Source organism: Artibeus jamaicensis, unplaced genomic scaffold, assembly GCF_021234435.1.
Source record: "Artibeus jamaicensis isolate MK-2021 breed Jamaican fruit bat unplaced genomic scaffold, CSHL_Jam_final contig_432, whole genome shotgun sequence".
Classification (NCBI taxonomy): Eukaryota; Metazoa; Chordata; class Mammalia; order Chiroptera; family Phyllostomidae; genus Artibeus; species Artibeus jamaicensis.
Window position 1 is genome coordinate 7,844,618 of NW_026521828.1, and position 23,517 is coordinate 7,868,134.

Sequence of the window (23,517 nt, forward strand, 5' to 3'; positions counted from 1 at the left end):
CTGGAATGTATATATTTTAGTCCCTTCAAAGAACTGTATTGTGGGCTGTTATAAGTTCTCATGGGCAACGCTTCATGAGTACTTATAGGTGTGGTTGAAAATAACAAAACTGCACTTGTTTAAACTTAGTATCATCCAGGTGTTTAAATAATTTTTCATTCCTCTCAATTGGTCAAGTTTTAGTATATTATTCAATCACGTAGGTTGGGGAACTAGGTGCTGAGCTGGGTACATATGCATCTCAAGTTCGACTTGAGAAAAATACAGATTCCCAGAAACTCAGTGTGGAGATACTGATCTGTTGGTCTGGGGTGGGCCTTGGGAATCTGCATTTTTAGAAGTTTCCCAGTGGTTCTATTGAGAACCACAGGGAAAGATGAAACGCTAAGTCAGTGTGGAACCAAGTGGGAACCAGAGTCCAGGAATGACTCAGCTCGATTCCCTTTGTCCACGAAGTCTGTCTAACTCCGCTAGCACCTTCCCTGGACTCACAGACCACTGAAAACCTGCCTCATATGCTCCCAGTTTACCTTAGATTATCCTCTAAGTCTTTCTTCAGAGTTTGTTTTGTTTCCCAATAGAGTCTAAAGCTCACTGAGGTCAAAGATCCTGTCTCCAGCATACCTAAGTCCTTAGTCCTGTGCTCAGCAAAATGGTAAGTTCCCCAAGTTTATGTTGAGAAGTCCTGATAAAGGAAATGGTGCAAAGCTACTGTAACAGAGATGAGCAATAATTGAGACAGTGGACATAACAGACGGCCTGTGCTCACAGTCACCAGAAACGCTCGGTCTTTTGGAGAATCCACAAACAACCAGGCTTGCCCTCTTTGATGAAGACAAGTTGCCCAAGGGCAGAACATCTCCCCTGGTTCTTTGTTTGCTGCCTGCTATTAGCAACTTCCCCAGAGAAGAAAAAGAAGGTTCACTGCTCCCAAATATGACTGCGGATTTTTCTTCTCCCCTCCCATTTTCCTCTTACAGATGTCATATGTTTTTTCCCTCTGATAGAATGAAGCAAACTATTATTAGTTTTTCCTGTGCAAAAGTAAATAGATATTGATAATGAACTCCCTGTCTTTAAATTATTCCTTGAGAATAGTCATCACCCCTTCCCATCACAGCCTTTCATGTCCTTCCTGACATCTCCCCAGGTTTCCTTCTCCAAGGCTCACTCCTAACCACTGTCCAAAATCATGGATGGTTGGGGTGGCCAGCCGGCTGGTTTGCCCGGGACTGCATTGGGGTGGGGGTACTCCTGGGACACAGGAGTCTCCGTTTTAACAGTGGAACAGTCCCAGGCAAACTGGGATGAGTTGGCCACTGCAGCTTCATTCCACCAGGAGAGATTTGCAGAGACAGGAAATACTTTCAGACCAGAACTGGAGGATGGTATATGGTGAAACGACAGGGGCAGTGTGGACTATTGGCACAAGGAGACCAATGCCTGCAGGAACTCCTCCCTACTGTTTACAAGTCTCCCTGGTAAGGCTAGAGTTGGGCACTGGCCACCAATATCACCTGAATATTAGACTCGGCTGGAGAGATTTTTATCTAAATTACTCATGCCTGGATCCTTCCAATCCTAAAGAGACTGACTTAATGAATCTGGGGATTGGCCTGGGCATTGGTTTTTAAAATGCGTTCCAGGTTCTTCTAATGTGCAGACAGGCCTGAGAACCGCTCCTCTAGGCATATATGCTGATAAACGAATTGATTTAGCCCAATGCTCATCTCCTTCTCACTGAGACACTGAGGCCCACAAGAAAGATGAGATGTCCCCAAAGTCACACACTGAGCTAGTGACAGAGCAGGGGCAAGGACCCAGCACTTTTCCCACTGTACCACGCTTTCTCTCTTCCTATCCCGCTGTCCCTTAATCTTGATATCCCTGATAAGATCAGGGCTGCCACTCACACTGCATGGCTCTCGTTGCATGAAAAATGAGTTAAAACTGTGGCATATTTCCTCTGCACCCACGTTTCCAGCAGGCAGAAGCTGAGTCACAGCCTCCCTTCCCCCAGCCAGAGAAGCCGGCAGCAAGCCGGTGGCTAGGACAGTTCCATGGCTCCCTGGTGTCAGCCTTCACAGCTGAAGGACCATTACACCTGCGGCTACCAAGGCCACACACGTCACGCCTGCCAAGACCAAGGCTCCAGACCCTTCCCAGATCTCTTATCTTGTTGCATGCTTGTCCTGTAAATCCCCAGAATATTTTTACCAGGCCTGAAAACCACTGTTAAATCAATATATTGATTCACACATTGGCATAAACCACAGCGTGGCTGAAAAACAACAGCACAATGTAGAAACTTACTGTGTCCAAAAGAAGTTTCTCAGCTTTGTCTCGGCTGATACTCTTATTGTACCACCTGAAAGCAGAAAAAAAAGTCGTATGTCAATTTAAACATTTTTTTTTGTGATTTACTTATGAAAGATAAGGAAGGCCAGAGATCCCTTCAGGAGGGGGAATATACTTGTTTATTTGCCGCAAGCTCCACCATTCCCTATTATTTATACACAGTTGGAAATTTGGGTTTGTCTCCTGTATTGTATCTATTGAAATACAAAACAAGCAAAATTTCCCAGCCTGATGAGCATTTGAAATAAATGCCTATTTTTTTCTAAAGGCATTGGCATTGTCGCTCAAAGATTCTTGGAACTGTTGACTCTTTTAGCTGAGTGGCAGGGGCTACTCACAAGTACTTCATCAAAACCGATCTCAGGTTCAGAGACGCTTCAGAAGATAAATGATAGGTTTTCACTATGGAATGTTTTCAAATCTCAGCAACAAATAACTTGACCATATTTGAATTAGTAAGGACTCACATGAGTTTATAGAAGTCCTTATAGCTAGTATTTAACCATAGTATCATATATTTGGTAATGACTTAAAAATTACTTGTAAATAATTTCAAGTGTATAGAAAAGTTGTAAGGTACTATAAAAGAACTCTCGTATATACATCACCCAGGTAAAACAATTGCTTACATTTGCTTTATGATTTTCTCTGGATAGATAAATATATATATTTTTATGAACCATTTGAAATTAGACTTTTATTTCTAAGGACTTCAGTATGTACTTTGAAGAAATAGAGTATACACGTACATAATCATAATACAATGATCCAAATCAGAAAATTTAACATTGATATAATACTATTATTTAATTTAAGACCTTGTTCAACTTTCATCAACTGTCCCAATAATAAGTATTATAACTTTTTTTAATGATTCAAGATTCAATCCAGGATTACTAGTGCATTTAGTTACCATGTCCCTTTAGTCTCCTTCAATGTGGACCAATTTCCCAACTGTTCTTATATTTCATGATATTGCATGTTTGAGAGCATAGGCCAATGACTTTATGAACACCCCTCACTTTGGATCTGTCTCCCATTTCCTCATGACTAAACCCAGATTATTCACATTTGCAGGAAATTCATGAAAGTGATGTTGTGTCCTCCATGTGTCACGTCAGGAGACACACAATGTCTGTCTATTGCATTATTGATTATTGGGTTAAGATGCAGTCTGCCAGGTATTTCCACTTTCTTAGTGACAAGTGATTGATCAGAAAAGATACTTTGAGACTGTGTAAATATCTGACGTTCACCCCCTAATTGGGATATTCATTGATGGATTCTTGCCTGAGTCAGTTGATACTTTGAGCTACAAAATATTGATTTTTAAACTCTATCATTCCTTCTACATTTTTTAGTTGAAATTCTATGGTAAGAAAGAACTTTTTCTTCTCATTTTTTTTCTTCTTATTTACTGACCTATCAAGCTATCTATTTCTTGTGGATTCTTATTTCATTCAAAGGATTGTAGTCCATTTGGTGGACCATTTGGTGAGAAGGAACATATTAAAGCTGACTTCTGTGTTTGTTTGACATGCCAACATCATTTTAAAAGTTGATCGTTACTTCTTTACTTTTTGGTGCATAAGATGTTCCAAGTTCATCTTGTTCTTTCCCTGCCCTGCCCCTGAATCCCCAAACCATTTCTCCAAGAACTCTGGATCTTTACATTGGGAAGTGTTATTTAGAAACCAAGATCCGGTGTATACATTGCTACTGGGCTGTTATTGCTTCTTTGTCTTTCAGCAGCTGAGCTAGGAAATCTGTATATACATGGTGAGTACTCTGTACACTACAATTTTATTTCATTAAACTTTAAGTAGTTCCATTAAAACTACATCCACATGAACACTTCTAAATGGTAGCTTGAAATAAACAACACAAACTAGCAGATATATAATACCTATTTGTCAGCTCTTTTAGAATTGGACACACTAAACCATGTTTATCAGCTTGTGTTTGATCCAGTGTTCATGGTATTTTTTTTTTTGTCATTTAAGATCAACATTCCTAGTATTTCCAGAAGAGCCTTTTCCTTTACTACAATCTGCACAGGTACCTGAGAAACATCCTCTTGATAAAAGGCAGGTAAGTACACAAACCCTCCCCCTTCTCCTATTTGAAGTGTTCCTTTACCGTTATTTAGAAATCCGAGTATGGGGGGAAGAGAAAATGCCGGGTCATGTTATAATCAACAAGTAATTTATTTCTAATCTAAGGAGGGCTCCTTAGTGCCATATTTTTGTAAAATAAATACAATATCTTACTCATAGGTTTCCAGGTTATTTGCGGACTTTTCCACCAGATAGCTGCTCGGTACATATCCTTCATGCCTGTTAAAAGGGAAATCAATGTTTAGACTGATATAGGACTCATTTTCTCATCTCTGTTTTAAAAGTTTAGATCACCAAAGTCACTTATAGATGAGAGAGCCTCACGTTTTTTGTCATTCCTGATAAGACATTTTAAAGTTTCAGAATAAAAGCCTTGCTAAAAATAACAGCAACTCTCTACCTGTTAAAGGCAAAAGCTTCACTACTAAAATATGAGCCATAATAAATAAGACCTGGCTGTTTTGTTTAAGAAGCACTGCTTGCTATTGTCCTCATTGTGAACCTTGCTCTACTGGAAAAAAAAAAAGATCGATATGCAGTCTCTATTTTCTATAAGGAAACATTTTTCTGGGTGTGATGATCACTGCTTTTTCCACTTTAATGCTACTATTTTATAGTCAGGAAACCCAAATAATTAAAATATTTTAAAAAATTACTTTCCAACCACAAGTGCCAAAAGATACTGCCAGTCAACACTGTAAGTTTTCATTCAAGGCCTCCCAAATATTTTTTGTTAATTGAGCTCCTTCAGACATAAATTGTAACACATGACAAAAAAGGATAAAGCCATGTTGGATTTGGGGGTAGGAGTCTCTTGTGAGCAGGAATAAATAATTGTGCCTAAGCAAAGATTAGGAGACTAATAAGTGCATTAAAACACTCCACATTTGTATGTAGGTTAGTACTTTTCAAAGCACTTTCACATTCACTGTTGCGTTTAATCCCACAAGGCGAGAACGGTGTCCTTCCCTCTCTTGCCCTCCGACTCTGCACCGGTAAAACGAGGGACCTAAACTAGATTACACACAGAATCCCTCCACACCCTGCCAGTCTATCAGAGGATGCCTGGCAATTCACTGCTGTTTACTACATTAAGTGCTTTGCCATTTTTCATTCTAGCGATTATATTATGTTTATGGAGAATGTGTACTGTATTTCACAGAACTGTTTTGAAGTTTGAAGAAAGCAAGAATGGGGATGTCAAATATGCTATGATTATGCTCATTTCCTGTGCCCATGACTGACATTGCTAGTCAGTCGTGGCGTGCTTTTTTTCTTTCCTTTGAGAGTTAGACATCCAGCCTCAGAATCCTCCTCAACACAGTGCTCACTGCAGCCAGTGCCAACGGATGGCAGTCAACTTGTTCTGAAATTTGCTAGTTCTTTTCTATCCCTCTTTGGGAATTCCCCTTCATTATATCACTTTTGTCGCACCATATGTTTACAATTGTATTAATAGGTCAAAGTACTATTTTTACTTTCAAATAGAATAACTGTGTTTTGATATGCCAACCAAACCTGGGTTAGCTAATGATGGTAATCCTCTTCGTTCGTGTGTGGATGTAGCATTTACAAAGCCCTTTCACTTTCATCATCTCAACATTCTGGGACAGCCAAAGCTGATAGAATCATCTGCATTTTATAGGTAAGGAGAAGCATTCACAAAGGTTAAGGGACTTTTTCAAAGCCCCTTAAGTCAGAGCAACAAGAGCAGCTGATACTGAAGTCCAGCACTTCCGCCGTGCCCCGCTGCGGACTTTCCACAGCATGGCACTATTGGACAGCAAAGGGCAGGGGGATTCCCACATGCCCATTGGCCTCTGGGGTGTCCTCTTCAAAGCCCTTTGAAGTGCAGAGTTAAGCCTTTCCACAGGCCACTGAACAAAGGGTAAACTCATTTGGGAAAGCGAGACCTAGGGGAAGAAATTTCCCACCTCAGGTGTGCGAAATAGGTGTCAGTGGATTGAAAGGACGGATTTCTGAGTAAGGTCCTCTGGTGTTCGCAGAGCCAGGCAGTCTGGAACCTGTTTCTTATATGGCCTCTCCATAGTGCTTCTTCGTGGAACAAATCGCCAATCCCTCCAATGGCAGATGTCAATAGGAAAATCCCGGGTGATTTTTAGATGAGTTTAGGGGCCGAGAGGGCTTGCTGGGGGGCAGGGAGCAAGCACAGCAAGTGACTGCCTCCCAGCCACGTCTGAGAAGTGGCAAGACATCCCTCAACAAATGTTGCCTTCTTTCTCCTGCCTCTGTTCCCCTCCCCTAACTCAGTGCAGTGGTCATGCTGAGCAAGGCAGGATCAATCACCCCAGGATTTTCTTTGTTCGCACCTCACCGCAAACGCTGGACAGCAGCCACAAAGATGCTTACCCATTCTTGTCTTGAACTCTCCACCAGTGAATCTCAGAGCTGTCCAGCAGGTAGTACTCCTCATCACGCTGTAGCGCGAGTTCCTGGGGGTCGTTTGTTTGGTAGTCATACAAGGCAATGACCAGGGTTTCTTCATGTTCATGGAGTGATCGCTGGAGGAGGGAGACAACAAAATCAAGCAAAGATGCAGAAAGGATGTAAACACAGAGTGAGATCAGCAAGCCCCTGAGCTGTAACCGGCTCCTGGATGGGTGCTGGCTCAAACACCAGTTCCTACAACCCACGGGGGTTTTCTGTTAGATAGCCACCTTCTTCCAGGTGGCTTTCTTTATGTGTTAGGGTCATGGTGCTGAATGTAACACAAAGACATTCAATACCTGGAATTCATCAGCCCTCCCATTCTACGCGGTGAGTTCAGACCAAAGTGAATTCCAAGCAGCCACACACACGCATCACAGAAGTCTGTGATTTCTCCATCTGTACCATGTCACACGTTGCAGCCTCTCTGCCAGAAGCATCGCGTTTTTTGTGAAGGTGATGTGATCAACCCTAAATCATTTAGTCCATGCTTTTCTGATTTGATTTGTGCGTTTGTCCAGATCCATAGAATTGTAGGCCAGAATTCCTCTGAGAGATCATTGAATTCACTCTTCTGTTTATAAGGGGGAAACTGAGGCCCAGAAGGAGAAATGGACGTGACCCAGTTTAGCACTTGAATTAGTCTTACTGCTCTTTCTACTATAGCACATGGGTGCCCTCCTTCCTCTTGTGTGTTCTGTTGCTTATGTCTCTACTTCTTAGTACCTTTCATAGGATGAGCTATTGAGGATGTGAAGAGGAGGCTGGAAGGTAAAAAAAAGTTCGGAATGGGCACACCTGCTATGGGGTGGCAGATTTTTGTGACAGAGTGAACAAGGGAAGAGACTGCAGTAGCTGGCAGAATGAGATTTGTTGTTATACAAGGAAAAAGCTCTCTGAGTACTTGAACTATTGGATTGCATAAAAATACGAACATTAAAAAAAAGACTTGCCATACTGATGAAGTATGTCATCCCAGCTGAGACCACATTGGAATTTGAAGCCTAGATATTTGTGGAGCTTGTGAGGTGGTATATTGGGTTCTATGAACAAGAGTTGATGGGCCTGAGGCTTTCACCCTAAGAGCTAATGGAAGAAGGAGTTGTGTTCAAAGGCACCTGAAGATAAAAGAAGGATATGACTGTTCCATGGTCTCTCTCACACAGAGCACCAGGCCTATTAGCTCAGACTGGATTAAAAATATAGCGTCTCTAGATGCCCATTCAAGATGCTGTCACTCATCAGGGGACAGAGCACAAAGGTGAAGGAAGAAATAAATTCAGGTGGTTCCAGGTGAGAAATGCTGCAATGGATTTAGATGTGTGGTCGAAAGCAGAACAAGGATTGCAAAGGCCCTGTGGTCAGCGTGCTGAAATGGTGTGGGTGCTGCTCCTTTGAGAAGTCTTCAAAGAGCCAAATGGCAGAATCCAAAGAGAGACGGGCAGGCAGTGTTTTTGGCCTTCATCTTCACTGATAGTAAAATAAGACAAGGACAAAGTGGCTTAAGATGCAGAGGTGTAGGGTTAGATACGACTGTGGGGGGGACCATCTGCATGCCACGGTGGTGAGATTTCGAACTATGTCTTCAAGAGTAGGGTGAAATGGTCTTTAGAAAATCAACAAAAGGAGAGGGGCAAGGGTTCATTTTTTGCTACAACTTAAGTACGCTTGTTTCGTGTTGAGAGGGATCAGGCCGATGTCAGATCTAAAACCCAGCCTGAGATTTTGAGATACTCAGAACTTCTCTCATAGGGAAGCTGCCAGGTTTTGACATGTCAGCCTATTGGCTGGAGGGAAATGAGCAGAGGTCAAGCTTCAGGAAGACGCATGAGGAAGCAGAATGAGCAGGTCCTAGAACTAAAGGGCAGTTACTAAAATGTGGTTTGCTGTTGGTCTGACCATAACGGGAGGGCTGATCTTCCTTCTATTTTTTTGTCTTCTTGACTAAATAGCTCCCCCAGAGTTGGCTTGTTATCACCTAAGTCTTGTAAGAAAGTGTGTTAGGCCAGCGTTTCTCAAACTTCAGTGTGCCTCAGAATCGCCTAGAGGTTTGTTCCAATACAGATTGCAGGGCCCCTTCCCCAGAGTTTTGGATGCAGTAGGCCTGAGGTGGGGCCTGAGAGTCTGCACTGAATTTCTAACAAGCTCCCAGGTGATGCTGATGCTGCTGGTCCACGGACCAGACTTTGAGCACTGCCCCTTGAATTAGAGACCACCCCACCAAAAACTCAGCAGCTTACCAGTTTGACTCCTACGTGGCTGAATGGCCTTGAGAGAGTCTCAAAACTGCTCTCGGGACTTGATTTCCCAAGATTTCAAAAGAGAATAAAACTTTGTCGTAAGTGACCAGAACTGATAGGGAGTTTTGAAACAGGTAGTAAAAGTGTAGAAGTGCTTTGAGAAAGATAAACTATCAAATGTATGCTTCCAAAGTGCCACTACATAGAGTAAAACTGCAGTTTTACATAGATGTGAGCTGCTCTTATGCTTCCAAGCAGTCAGGGGGCTGGCCACATAATTTGGTACCAATAAGTGTCTGTTAGGTGGATAAAGCGAGGTGAAGGTTTAGCAGCTGAGGGGTCCTTTTATGTGGACAGACCTATGGGATAGGTCAGGCCCAATGTACTGAGTTCAGCTGAATCACCACAGTTTATTGCATCTGCCAAGGATTTGAGAAATCTGGGCAGGCAGGAAAAATGCAGGTGGGAACAGGCCTGTCAAGCAGCCTGCAGCCCCGTGGGCCCCCCGTGCCCCACTCCCACTCACCCTGTTGTCTTCAGGAGTAGGAGGAAGAGGCTTCTTTGAAGCTGAAACGAGAAAAACAGAAAAAGAAAATGAGCCTGAAACCGAACATCCCCAACCGGAGGTGAGCAGGCAGGGGGCTTTTCGGAGAAAAGGGGCCCTGAGGAGATGTTGGGACCCAGAGAAACAAATATCGGCCCTGGCAGGACCTCCCTCATGTCTGTCTCAGCCCGCGCTTCCCGATTTCATTTTCTAGGAGACGCCAGGAATTTCCAGAAGCCAATCTTCTGGGCCCATTTTGCTGTGGTCCCAGGCAAAGCCTGCTCCCAAGGTTGTGACATGGGGGTTAAAGCCTGGAGCCTTCCATGACAGCACCTGGCACCTGCTAAACCCAGGAGTGGGAATGGGTGACTCAGGGGCACCGTGACTCACTGGCTTCCTGATGCTGTTGTGGCTTGAGGAGGGGGCGGGTGAGGGGGAGGTGGTCGGCTGCTTTTCGAGAGGCAGAAATCCACTTTTAGTTACATTAACACCCCTGAATACATGTTCCTGTCGCCACCTCCAAACATCGCACCAGACACCCCTTCTCTGTTTACCTCTTTGTGTTTCCACGTTGCCATGTCTCCCTCCCTTTATCTCTCCTCTCTGTGTTCCTTCTTTTGCCTGTCTTCTTTCTCTCCCTTTTCCTCTCTCTTTCCTATCATCTCTTCACCTCTGTCTCTCAGTATTTCTCTTTTGAGACACTGAAAGGTCAGGCCTGGGATCAATGGACCAAGCATGGGTGTCGAGGTGTCATATGGGAGCCACTGCACAGGCTTCCACTCACTTCGATCTCTTTTACGATCAGAGATAAGAAGGGACCGGGCTGAAGATGTAGGTGGTGAGTCCCTCACCTTTGCATGAGGCTGACTTGAAGTTGTATAGCCCACGTCAGGGATGTGGTAAGAGGAGGCTCACACAGACCCTGGAGCCCAGCCCTTGTGCTAACTCCTTGAGCAAGGGCAGGGTGGGGCATTGGGAATGCAATTCACAAAAGGAAAACCAACATAATAGGAAGTATGATTCCTATTCAACACTGAACTTGGAGCCCGGAGACTGGCATTCTAACCCCAGCTGCACCGCATACCAGTGGAGTGGCCTTGTTCCCTGCTGGCCCTGAACATTCTGTGACGGGTCTCTTTCTTCCTCTGGCCTTGCTCTGCCCTTCCTTCCTCACTCTCTGTGTAGGCTGTGGTGAGATCAGGGCCAGTTCTGGTTGCAGAAATAAGTGTTGCTGTCGCTCGGGTATAGCAGGGTCCCTTTTTACTCAATCACTTCAGCTGCTTCCCAGCCATACACATGCATATTGCTTCCCATTCTTCTGTCCACAAATAAGAAAGATTAGTAGACACAACTGCCATTTATTGAGAGCTCAGTAAGAGCCAGCAGCTGTGCTAAAAACTTTGCACAACCCAAGACTCACCACAACCCAACAAAGTAGCTACTTATTATCATTGTCCCCATTTCCAGGCCAGGAATGGGCTCAGAGACTCAGGTTAAGTAACATATATGAAGTCACACTTCATATATGTGGGCAAAGAACTGATAGGGCTGGGATTCACCCCAAGTGCTTTTCACCCTAAAGATCTGTGGTCTTGGGCCCTGCCCTGTAGGTGTGCCCAACACCAGAATTCTGTAAGCCATTGCTGAGAGCCAATGATCATGTGCTGTGTGCACAGTGCCGTGTGCTTCTCGGACACTTTGCCCTCCATCCTGTCATAGCTGTGGTGATTTAAAAGGGGTCAGAGAGAGTAGAATGAGTACATGCTGAGATGGGGACGTGATCGTAGGTGACAATGCAAAAGCAGGACCATTAGCAAAGCGATTGTCCAGTGGTTAGGCCCTGGGTTCACGTGGGGAGAAGCTCAGCGTGACCAGCCTCCCCAAGTGTCATCCTAGTGAGTTGTTCAGATGGTCCTCACACCTCAGTCATGTGCTCACCACTCAGTGGAGGGAGGCACTGTGCACCCTGAAGGGGAACAGCTGTGACATGCATGGTAGAAACAGCAAATGGAAACACTGATTCCAAGAATTTCAAAACTGGAAGGGGGCTTAGTGAATATTTCATCTCAGGCTCCCTAAAACTTCCCTTACCATTTCAGACTTGAGGACACTAGTGTCCTTAATGGTCAAGTGACTCATCCGAGGGCCCAGAGCAAGGTGCTGGCAAAAATTTGGAGACCAGATTTCTGGCTTTGGAAAAAGGATTTTCACTCACTGAGGCCAGTGCAAGCCACCCTGTCATTGTGGTGGATTCCACTCATATAAAACCTTCCATTTCCTTTCCATTCAATACTCATCTTCACGACTATGGTCAACAGGGCTAATGCAGAGGATCATTGACTTCTGAAATTAGATAAATAGTATTCTTCTGGGCCAAGGGACTGGTAACCTTGAACTTTCTCTTCCAAGGTGGAGGGTGAGAAGTAGTGGTTTTTAAAGTGGTACTAAAGGGGGCTATGACTCAAGAAGCCACGGAAAACCCAGCCATGAGTTACATTTAGCACATCCGCCTTGGGTTGTCAATCTGAGGCATTAGGTTTTAGTGCCAGAAAGAAACTGGCAGATGAAAAAAGGTAACTAAGGTAAGAGAAGTTTAGAGGAGAGGGGAATGGGAGCAAAACAATCTGTATGATTGATCCATCATTCCTATTTGACAATGGCTTTGCAGAGAGCACTTCCCAGCTGTGTGACCTTGAACATACCAAACTGCTCAACTCTTTCTTTAATATCACATCATCTACCCAGATGGTTGAGAGAAACGGGAGAATATTACATATAAAAGTGCATTAGAAGGAGCGGCCTTTCATTGTGGGTTTGGGTCCCAAAGTCATCACATAAAGTAAAATTGACTGGTACTCCAATCCCCAGGGCCTGGGCTTTTGACATCAAAGGCCAAGAAACAATTTCTTTTGTTTTCACTTTGCAGATAAGCTGCGGCCTCTTTTTCTCTGAGATTGTGGGCAAGTTTGAAGGGGAGGTGGGGAGAAGCCATCGAGCAAAATAAGCTGTTTTGCTTTTACTTTCTTCCCCCTGCAAGTATATAGAGTTGAACTTGTGTAATTAAACATTGCTATGATGTGATGACGACATAAAAAAAATAAATGTTAATATACTTTGTAAGGCTATCTCTAAATTTAAGATTTCAGTAGACCATGCTTTTGAAATTTCCAAACTTGAAAGTTTTATCAGAGAGTGCTCCTCAGACATAACTATGCATACAGATCTCCTGGGGAATCTTGTTAAAATACAAATTCTGATCCAGAAGACCTGGGATGGGGCCAGAGAATTTGCATTTCTAACTCTCTCTCAGGTGTTATTGATGCTGCTGGTCTAAGGACCACCCTTTGAAATGCAAGGAGGTATAGATATGAAAAAAAATCACCAAACTGATAGTGGTAGTAGAGGCAGATGATATCCCTCTGAAAATTCTGGAGATGTAGAATTTTGCATTTAATCTCTGACATCTGTGGTGATGGGAAGCTGACAGCTTTTACTTCCTACTAGTAGAGAGGTCATTTATTTTGTAACGAAGAAAGGGAATTCTCAGTGTCTTACCATTCTTGGTTGGATCGTACTGGGCGCATCCCACTGCAAGCTTCTCCAGCTGAGCACAGCACCTCCACCTCCCGTCTATCCAGAAATTGGGGTGATACTTGGACACCAAACTGTTGTTGCTCCTTGTTTCTGAAAGAGGTTGGTACCAGCAGAAGAGTTATTTCCAGATCCGTGTCTCAAGGACCACCAACTTGCTAACTCCTTGAGACTGGGCCCAGCTGTGTGAATCTGAGTGAACTGTGCTCAGAACAGTCACAAACATGCAGATGCCTTTCTGCAGGCCTATACCTATTCACAGGAATGCATGTTGGATTCAGGCATCAGTGGATCTGGGTTCCTGTCTGGCTCAGTCTTGGGTTAGTTGCATGTCCTTAGGTTGGGCAGGACCCTCATCTGAGCCTCAGTTTTCCCTCTGTGCCATGATGTCGTTAGACTGGATCAGTGAACCCCACAAAATGCCGAAGGAGTAATGGGAAGACTGAATAGGTGGGATTCCCACTTTCCATCTCTCCAACCCCCAACCATGGCAACTTTGCTTTTCACCCCTTCTAGATTTGTAGCTTTAAAGTACAGTTATGATAGAAAAAAAATAATAAGACTCTACTGCTAAAAAAAAAGTATAAAAGCCAGAGAAGTGGACAGATTATCTCCAATGCTGCCTCTAGTTTTAACATCCTATGAGGGGGCTCTAGTTAAAGCCCCCTCACAGAGGGAGAATGGCCAATGCTCATAGCTAGAGCCCTTTTTATTACTTTTCCTTTAGGGTTTACTTCAGTGTTCTGATTACTTCTACTTTAGTGTTTGTTCTGTGACTGTTATACTTGAGAGCACTTTCCAGTTTTCCCAGCACTTGCCTGTTCATATGTCATTTGAAAGCTGATAAGACTTGCATTTTTATTCTTAATTTTCAGATAGGGGCATTGTGACTCCTGAGATTTCAAAACGGCTTGCTTACCCTGAGTCCCCATAGCTACTTAGAATAGTATTGAAACCTAGTTCTCCTGCAAATCCAGGGCTTCAGGCTAAGTAATATTAAGAACAATACTGATTGAGTGCTTACTTTTGGTGTTGTACTATGTGTGTGAGGTGTCCTAACCCATTTCATTCTCACAACAACCCCATGAGTGTTACTAGTGAGAATTCACAGCTGAGGAAATGGAGATACTGAACAATCCAGGAACTTGCTCAAAGTCGCATACTAATCATTGGTAGAGCTGGGATTTTCACTTTAGTAGCCCGGCTCAACATCCCAGGGACCTAAACACTGTGCCAGTTTTAATTATACTTTCAGAAAGGCGAGCCTTGAGAAATACCCTCACCGATGCTCTGAAAACTCTTAAAGCTAGTTAACGTTTATTGGGTGCTGATGATGGACCAGGCTAGTTCCAAGGACTTTACTCACAGCAGTACTGGGGGCAGGCACTATTATTTTTCCCTTCTACATTTCCTTTTAAAAATAAATGGGGAAACTGAAGCACAGAACAGTTGAGGAAGTTGCCCAAGCACACATGGCTAGTAAGTGGCAGAGTCAGGATCCGCACCCAGGTCATCTAGCTGGAGGGTCCACGCTTGTATTCTTTACAACATACCAGAAGTCAACACACTTTTTCTTAAAGGGCCAGATAGTAAATATTTTAGGTTTCTCACCAACAGGCAAAAGCAATATATTTTGTAGGTACTTGTATAACCCTTTAAAATGAAACCATTTAAAAATATAAAAACCATTCTTAGCTTGGAACCTTATAAAAACAGGTGATGAACTGGACTTGGCTGACCCTGCCCTGTACTGGTTTTTGCCTCTTGGGTCCAGAATAAAAAGTTGGGACCTTCTACCAACACCGAAAGAGAGAAATGTTTGACCATCAGCTGCCCTTTGTTCTGATGTGGAACCCAAACCTACTAGAGGATCAAGGAGTCCCAGGGACTCAGTCACACAGGAGATGAATTACCTTCCTTAAGGGCCAACACCCAGCGCTGCCGACTCTCACGGTCTGGAGCAAACACATACAGGAGGTAGTTGTCATGTACAACCTGGAGACACATACAGAGTTCGAGGTGAGCAGTATGTCCAGAGAGGGATGACTGATAAGCCATCTGGTTTACTGGGCCAAGTGTGGGGTCTCAGCGTTTGTTGTCAAAAAGGCAAACTCTGGACTATCAGGGGACCTGTATCCTTATCATCCAGATGTTTGGGTGCCGTGCAGACGCAGCTTGAACCTCCACAGCTTAGGCTACTTGTCTTGGGTTCAATGTCATCAGTAAGCCATCACTAAGTTAAAACAGCTGAAGAAAGAGTTCTCCTCTTGACAGCTCCTTTATTTCTCATATTAATTTTTTAGAAAATAGAAACTTTGTGGCATATAAAAGAATAAGCTGTTAGATGACAAATGTGTACTTAGGATTTTAAGAACTTCTAATTTTGAAATAATGTAAGATTCTCAAGAAGTTCCAAAAATAGTACAGAGTTCCTGGTACTTTTTACCATCTCTCCCCAGTGATAACCTTTTACATAACCACAGCACATGTTCAAAACCAGAAAATTGACACTGGTCCAATAGTGTTCAGTAGACTACAGATCTTGTTTGATTTCACCAGTTTTTTTTTTTTTTCATGCACTCATTTGTAATTGGGATTTTAATGACAGGAAAATGTATGTTATTCCTTTTACTTTCAGCCCTAAAAATTCCAACCCATGGAAGTTACTTTTCTAGTAGGAAAAAAGTCTTTTCCTGTAACACTCAGATTGTTAAACAAGAATGATACCATAGGATATGCAAAGAGGTACCCTCTTCTTGAGAGGCAAAAATGCCAAGAGTGGTAATTAGATTTAGACGATGTCATAACCTAAGAACTAAAAATGCCCTCCACCAGCTCTGTCCAATAGAGCTTTCTGCACCGATGGTATTATTCTATCATCTGTGCTGTCCAACATAGTAGCTACTAGCCATGTGTGGCTATAGAACATGTGAAATGTTCATTCATTCAATGTGTCTTAATATGACTCAGAGCTAAAGTTCTAATACTGTTTAATTTAAGTGAATTCACATTTAAATTTAAACATCCACATGTGGTTAGTGGTTACTGTATTAAATAGCATAATTACAGATAGTTCTCAGGTGGTAAAATCTAATTTTTTTTAATCCCAGAACCTCCAGCAATTTCTAACAAGAATTGCCATCAGTCACCCCAAATCATGAGTAAATTGCACTTAAAGACCTAAAGGCTTGGGGCCCTTGGTATTTTTTTCTCCCCCCTCCACCCCATCCCCAGGCCTGGAGCAGAGTGATTAGGAATTTTCTTGAGATAGGGAAGACATAGGGAAAGGGGAATGAGGAATGACAACTTTTTAGGATTTTATGCTTCATCTGTGTTGAATGAATGAATAAGTGAAAGAACACAGCAATGTTCTTTTGGTCTTGGTCTAACTTCTAACCCTACACCAGAGTCATCTCTGTCTCACCTTCTCTTACAATAACTGAGGATTTCAAATATCATGGAAGGTATGAGGAACTAGTCCCCTCGGGCATGATAAACTTACCTGAAAAGGATATTTATAGTGGCAGGGGATGCTAATGTCACTTTTCACAATCTCAACACATTTGATTCTGGAGAGTTCAATGGAGCCCTTCAATGTACGCTTTTTCTGTGAGAAGAAAATGCACATCCCATTTAAAAAGAGAGAAGACAGTATTTTTTCCAGGTTAATTCCAGAAATCCATCACTGAAAAAGATCTATTAGTTTTGTAAACCATCCCCCCAAATATCCAGAAGCTACTTCTTGGTCCTCAGTGGTTGAGAAGAACACTCTGAGCAGATTCCTAGGAGAATATACTTTTTGAATTTTCTTGATGGGGTGACTGATTTCCACTCATTGAGCCATGGCATCTTATAACCTAGCGCCCTTGTGACAAATGGGAGCATTTTCAGAACTTGGACCTGGGATGGGTAATGCGGTCTACAGGAAACAGCCACACATGTGCCAGCTTTCTCTGCTTTGTGCTTATCCATAGCCTTATTAACTCAGTAATCGAGCCCGGGCCTGACCTGAATGATGACACATACGTTTAGTGGCCCCTTTCTTTTCTGTATCTGGGTTCTCTGTGTCCCTTAGCTATCCATAGGCCCACAATGACAGTCCTGTAGCACATTCCTAACTCAGCTCCATCACCATCCCTTCTCCACACCCCCATCAAATCTTACTAGGCCCCATGTCTTAGTCACTGGGAAGCTTGTTAGATGTATTTCCTTGATAACTAATTCATATGCTATATAATGATGTTAGATGTTACACATTTATAAGGGTCCTTGTCCTTGAAGAGTGGGTCCCAGGGGATGTTACCCAACAGGACTGATTGATTCTATTAGTGGACTGTCAAGCTCCAAAGAAGGCCAGTTAGGGAAAAGCTTTTGGAGATCAGAAGACTTTCACAGAATTAGGCTTCCATTGAGAATAGAGTTTAATTCATCTGTGGAACCAGTTGCAAAACACTTCATTATGTCTCACCCCTTGAAAAGAGATAGCAAGTGGTGAATTCATTTGGGCAAAGTTTGGAAAAGGCTAGGTTCAATGTTGTGCTCTGCCTCTGAGTAGCTCCATTCAGTTCACCTAACCTCCCTGAACTTCAATTTCCACATCTGCTAAGTGACAATTTTATGATCAACATTTTAAGGGTTGATTACAAAACAAAATGGGAAATGTAATTATGTAATTTATAATAGGTGCCCTCGATAAAGGGTACCTATTATCTCAAAGTGATTAAAGAAGCAGTATGGCAGGAGAGTTGTGATATGTTGAGGGCACTTGGTTGGTGCTCAGGGAGCCATGACATCACCAAATTTTTAAGCAGTGTGACTAGTCTTAACCTTCCATTTTCTGATACCCAGACTGGTTGCTGGCCTGTGTGTTAGTAGCTGAGGCACAGAACTGACAACTTGACTGCAAGTCAAGATGTCAGAAGTACCTCCAGTCAAATACAGGGAAGCTTTCTGGCATTTCTCTTTACAGTTTCTTTCTAAACATCTACTTGATTCCTTTTTTAATAGTACAAAATCTATCCATGGTCATTGTGAAAAAGAAAACAATATGGAGGTATATGGAGAAAATATTTATAGTATCTTATTATCCTTCCCTTTTCCACAACCCTAAAGTAGTCAAGGTTAACCATTTGGAATGCACTGTCATTCCCACACACATTTATAGAATATATACAAATAAAAATGAGCCTCTGCCCCACTCAGCAGTCTAAAACCACTTAGTAATGTAGCAATGTATGAAGAGGTCAGTCTCCCCTTAAAGCCTCTGAAAACATGTGCCTTTTAGACTCAAACTATCTTTTCATGTCGAGATTGCCGCAGCTAGAAATATATGCCCTGATTGTGCCCATAATCACAGTTTGTGGAATGTTTAATCTGGTTTTCAAAAACAGAAGAGTACAGGGGAGCAGCCTTTTCAACAACCATCTGCCGTTACCAGTAAACAGGGAGTCTAAGCTTTGAGGTTTTCTTGTTTTTTGACCTCTGTTGGGTTATTTCCTTAGTAGTACACACAGTGAAATGCAACAAAAGGTTCACAGCAGCGATAGGACGACTCCATTTGCAGACATTTTTGCCCTCGGACCCACTGAGTCCTGTGCTCCCTGAAAGTAGAAACCAGTCTCCATCAGATCTAAAGCTAATGCATTTAGCCATTTGGGAAATACTGATTGCAAGCCAGCTCTGAGCAGGGCACTGTTCTGAGGGCAGGAAACAGAGAGGTGAACACAGTAGATTTTCCCCTTGGAACTCACAGTCTAGTTGGGAAGGCAGGTAATATTAGCAAATGCTATGAAGACAATAGAAGAGGTCGATGCCATCCAGTTGTGGTCAGAGCAGACCTCACAGGGGTGTCCAACCTTTTGATGTCTCTGGGCCACATTGGAAGGAGAGTTGTTGTGGGCTATGCATTAAATACATTGTGACACGTAATCACAAAAAAAAAATCTTGTGATTTTTAAAGTAAATTTATGATTTTTTATTGGGCCACATTTGTAGCCATTTTGGGACACATGCAGCCCATGGGCCATGGGTCGGACACCCCTGCTAGAGGGAGGGCATTTGAGAAAAGGCCAGAAAGTTGAAAAAGGAGTCAGACATGACAAGGTCTGGGGGAGTGAGCATCCTAGATGGGAGTGCAGAGCTCTGGGGTATAAAGTTCTGGGTAAGTGCTGGCTGTCAGTAGCCTGAGATCATCATAACCAGGGTGCAAAGTGGAGGTAAATAGTAACTGGAATCATGAACAGGGATTAAAATTCTATATGAGATTCTAAAGTAATGCTGTTCAATAGGAACATAATGTGAGCCAAATACGTACTTAAAGTTTTCTAGTAGCCATGCTAAAAAAAGGCAAAAGGAATCAAGTAAAATTAATTTTAAGAATATATTTCATTTAACACATATATCTAAAATATTATCACTTCTATGTGTAATCACCATAAAAATTAATGAGATACATTACTTTTTTATACTAAGCTTTTGAAATCACGTATTTCACAACACATCACAACTTGGACAGGCCACATTCCAAGTGCTCGTGATAACCACACATGGCTGCCAGCTACTTCATTGGACAGTGCGGCTTCAAGGTTTCTCAGAGACACCTCTCCTCTAAACTCAGATGATCTTCTTTTATTTTTTTTTAATACTTGTTGATTTCAAACATAGATTTGTAGAGATGTTTGCGCCATCACCGCCTGTCAGGTGAACCTGCTCTCTGGTTTGTCTTTCTGTTGCATGAATTTTATGTTCCACTGTCAAAACTCACTCTTATTTCCCAATGGGTCCTTGGGTTCACCCCTTACAATCCGTCTTTCTGGGTCAGTCTCTCCAAAGGCCCACAGGCCATTCTTCTTTGATTTTATAAGACCCGATAGATGATAAATATTAGGCCAGCTGTACCTTTCCCCAGCCGGCACCAGGGAGCAAGTCAGCCAGTTAAACATAGTTCCTTCTCTGGCAAACGGTGATTGCCTGTAATCATCCCAAACAACTGTACTATTTCTGAAAAATTCTGGGGTAAAACCTTCCAAGGAAGCCACACAAAAGCCACCAGAGAAAGAGACACACCAAGTAAAACATGCCTTCATTCTTCCTTGTTATTCTGTCTGCATCACTCGAGGTGAAAGTCACAGAATTTCACTTGGCCTTGTCTCCTTTCTTGGCCATGTTCAAAGCTGTCCTCATATTCCAAAGCTTTACCCTGGACATCTGACGTGTGTCCAACATAATCCAACAGGAAGCTGATGCCCATATATTTGTACAAAGGCAAGCTCGGGAGAGAGGCTTTTATATTTCCTTTCTCCCTGTGATCATTTTTGTGTAAAACAGAATTTTGGATTGTGACTTTCAAAGAGAGGTAGGAAAAAAACTAAATAAGAGATAATATTTCGAGTGCTCACACTTTCAATATGCCATCTCATTTAATCACAACCCCCATGTTAAAGGGGAGGAAGCTGAGGTTCAGAGGGGCCGAGTCTCTTCATAAGTGGAAGAGCAGCACACAAGTTCAACTCTATGACTCCAGATCTTTTTGACTATGCTTCATGGCTTTGCACTTGCCCTGACTTTTTCCATAGGAGACTCTCCTTCCCCAACGAACACTGAACAATCAATTGCATGACCGATTTCTCCAAGTCAACAGAGATTTGTTTCTGCCCCATTTGGTTATTAAATGCTTAAGCTGGATTTCAAAGGGGGAGTGTTTCCCCTGGTTCCTCAGAATAATTTAGGTTCACTTTCCTCCATAACGTTGGCTTCTTGGATGCCCAGCTCATCCAACAAATACATTAGTGAGAAGTTGTATGTCCGATACCCATGAAAGAGGACATCTACACCCTTCTTAAAAACAACAGAATTTGAGCTTTCTGCTCTGGTGGGGCAGAGTGAGACTGGAACAGAACTTTTAGGTCAGGAAGACCCCCATCTGCCTGATTAGCTGTGCAACCTGAGACAAGTGTCTGAACTTCTCAGTTGCTGTGCTATGTGTATCTGTTTTAAGTGGGAATAATAACAGTCCTTGAATCATGGGTCAATTTATAGGACTTAAAAGAATGACATAGGCCCTAGCCAGCTGGCTCCGTTGGTCAGTCCATCATCCCTATACACCAAGGTTGTGGATTCTATCCCTAGTCAGGGCACATGCAAGAAGCAACCAATGAATGCATAAATGAATGGAACAATGAATCAATTTTTTTCTTTTCTTTCTCCCTTTCTCCTTCTCTCCAAAATAAGTAAACAAAGGAATAAATGACATAAACCAATAGCCAAATAAAATCATTCAAATAATAAATCAATCATTCAAGTGTTACTTTCCTTCTCCAAATACTAACCATAAAACAAGACTTTGGTCTCTTGTCTTTATGGGTCTATGTTTTCTTTGGGGATTTTTTGGTGGTGTGCAAATATGTAACCAGGAACCACCATTTGAGAAGATAAAATTAATTTTTAACTAGTGGTACTGGTGATTTTGACACTCCAAAGTCATTTGTTTACTTTGCCAATTATTTGTAAAAACAGAGCAAAGCAATGAAAGAGACCTGTTCCCTGCTCTTCTCAGCTTTGTCACGATGTGAGGACTTGAGCTTTGTACTTCCTCTCCCGCTCTTCTGTCCAGACCTTTCTCAAATAGTCATTCACCAAAGGCTTAACTTACTGAGAGCTTAATGCTCAGCTTGTTTCACAAGAGTTTGGATTAGGACAGGTCTTAGGAGACTTAAGTCGAGAGGAAACTGAATGGAATTTCAGGCAGCAGCTGAGAGGGTATTTTTCAAAGGGGAGTGATGCATTTAAGACTTTCCCGGGGCACACTGTAAATGTAGCCACATGCCGCCTTTATCAGAGCTTCTTTAATAATAGGGAATCTTTCTGATGATGATTTTAACAAGGAATCTCAAATATTTTGTGCATTGCATCTTCTGAGGTGGAGCATAACCATTGTACCAATCTGAAATATCACAATGACACAATTGAAATTAAAACATGTTATATGGGATGAAACATGAGTAACAGAGTTGGGGGCTGTTTGCCACACTTCCAATAGAATGCAGAATATCAGTTCTAGTGTGAGGTTTAGGGGTCTTCCTGGATTCTAGTTCCATGCCTTCTGCAACACATGCTGGAGGCAATCCACAAATTCCCTCCCAGTCTCCTCTCTCAGCCTTCTGGTCTTTTATGACAAAGGGAACGCTTGTTCTGCGGGGGATAAAAGCAGAGATTGGGAAGGAGGAAAAGCCATGGAATTCCTATGACAGGTAACAGTTGTTTCAGTTCTTTGAGCTTAGTTCTCTGTGCTCTTTTTAGTTCTTCTGGTTTTTCATGAGTAGGGGATACAGGAGTAGGCCAGCGGCAGCTTAAAGCTATGACCCGCACTATAGGAAATCACCTAGCAAGTTGCTTGATACTTAATATATATTAAATCCTACTATATAGGTGGTAGATTCATGTACATATATGTCTACATATATATTACTGTCTGTATATAAAAGAGTAGCACCTTCTAAACCACAAGTACAATTTGTAAGTAGCTGTTGCGGGTTCCTTCCCTCCCTACCCATCTTCAACTGAACCTACCTCCATTCAACTGCAGTTCTGGGAAGCTCTGAAACTAAGGGAGCTGCTGATTCGGAGGCTCCTGGTCTGCCTTTGAGCCAGGAGACTCTGATCCATCCCCTACCTGCCTTCTTTTCTTTCCCCTTTTTCACAAGACCTTTTAGTCACAGAGAAACCTGAGTCAACTGGCTTTCCTTCCCTCAGCTTTTCACACTGTGGGCTGCACTGTGGGGAACACCCTGGCTTCTCCTCACGTCAGCCAGCTTGTCAGTCATGGTACCCTGACCACCCAAAAGAAAAAAGTGAGGATCTTACCAAAAAAAGAGAAAAGAAGAAAAGAAAAAAGTTCTGTAGTCTCATCTAGTGTCCAGAGGGCATTTTGTGATCTTCAGTTAAAATGATGAATGTATTTTTTTTGCAAGAAACCAGTAAGATTACATACTTATGTGAATGGCCCTGAGACTTGGAAGTATAAAGTAGAAGTATAAAGAAAAGTATAAACTTTTCTCTCTATCATGTATCCTTCTGTATTGTTTCACTATTTTACCATGAATATGTATTTCTTTTATTGTATTGAAAAACAGCAAATGAAAGTATGGGTGTGCATCCCTTATGGGATTTATCCTGTGGAAATATTTGTAAAAATATAAAGATGTAGAAAAAAAGATGTTCA

General features: G+C 42.5%; 1 protein-coding gene across 1 annotated transcript in view; it reads right to left on the minus strand.

Annotated features, from left to right (window-relative positions):
* ITK (IL2 inducible T cell kinase) overlaps positions 1-23,517 on the minus strand; it is a 60,848-nt gene that overhangs the window by 25,972 nt on the left and 11,359 nt on the right. The window contains exons 2-8 of the mRNA XM_037152256.2: positions 16,801-16,905; positions 15,212-15,293; positions 13,263-13,391; positions 9,690-9,730; positions 6,846-6,997; positions 4,629-4,694; positions 2,314-2,368 (exon numbers count right to left, since the gene is read on the minus strand). Coding sequence (XP_037008151.2) covers positions 2,314-2,368; positions 4,629-4,694; positions 6,846-6,997; positions 9,690-9,730; positions 13,263-13,391; positions 15,212-15,293; positions 16,801-16,905 — 630 coding nt within the window. The remainder of the gene's footprint in view (positions 1-2,313; positions 2,369-4,628; positions 4,695-6,845; positions 6,998-9,689; positions 9,731-13,262; positions 13,392-15,211; positions 15,294-16,800; positions 16,906-23,517) is intronic.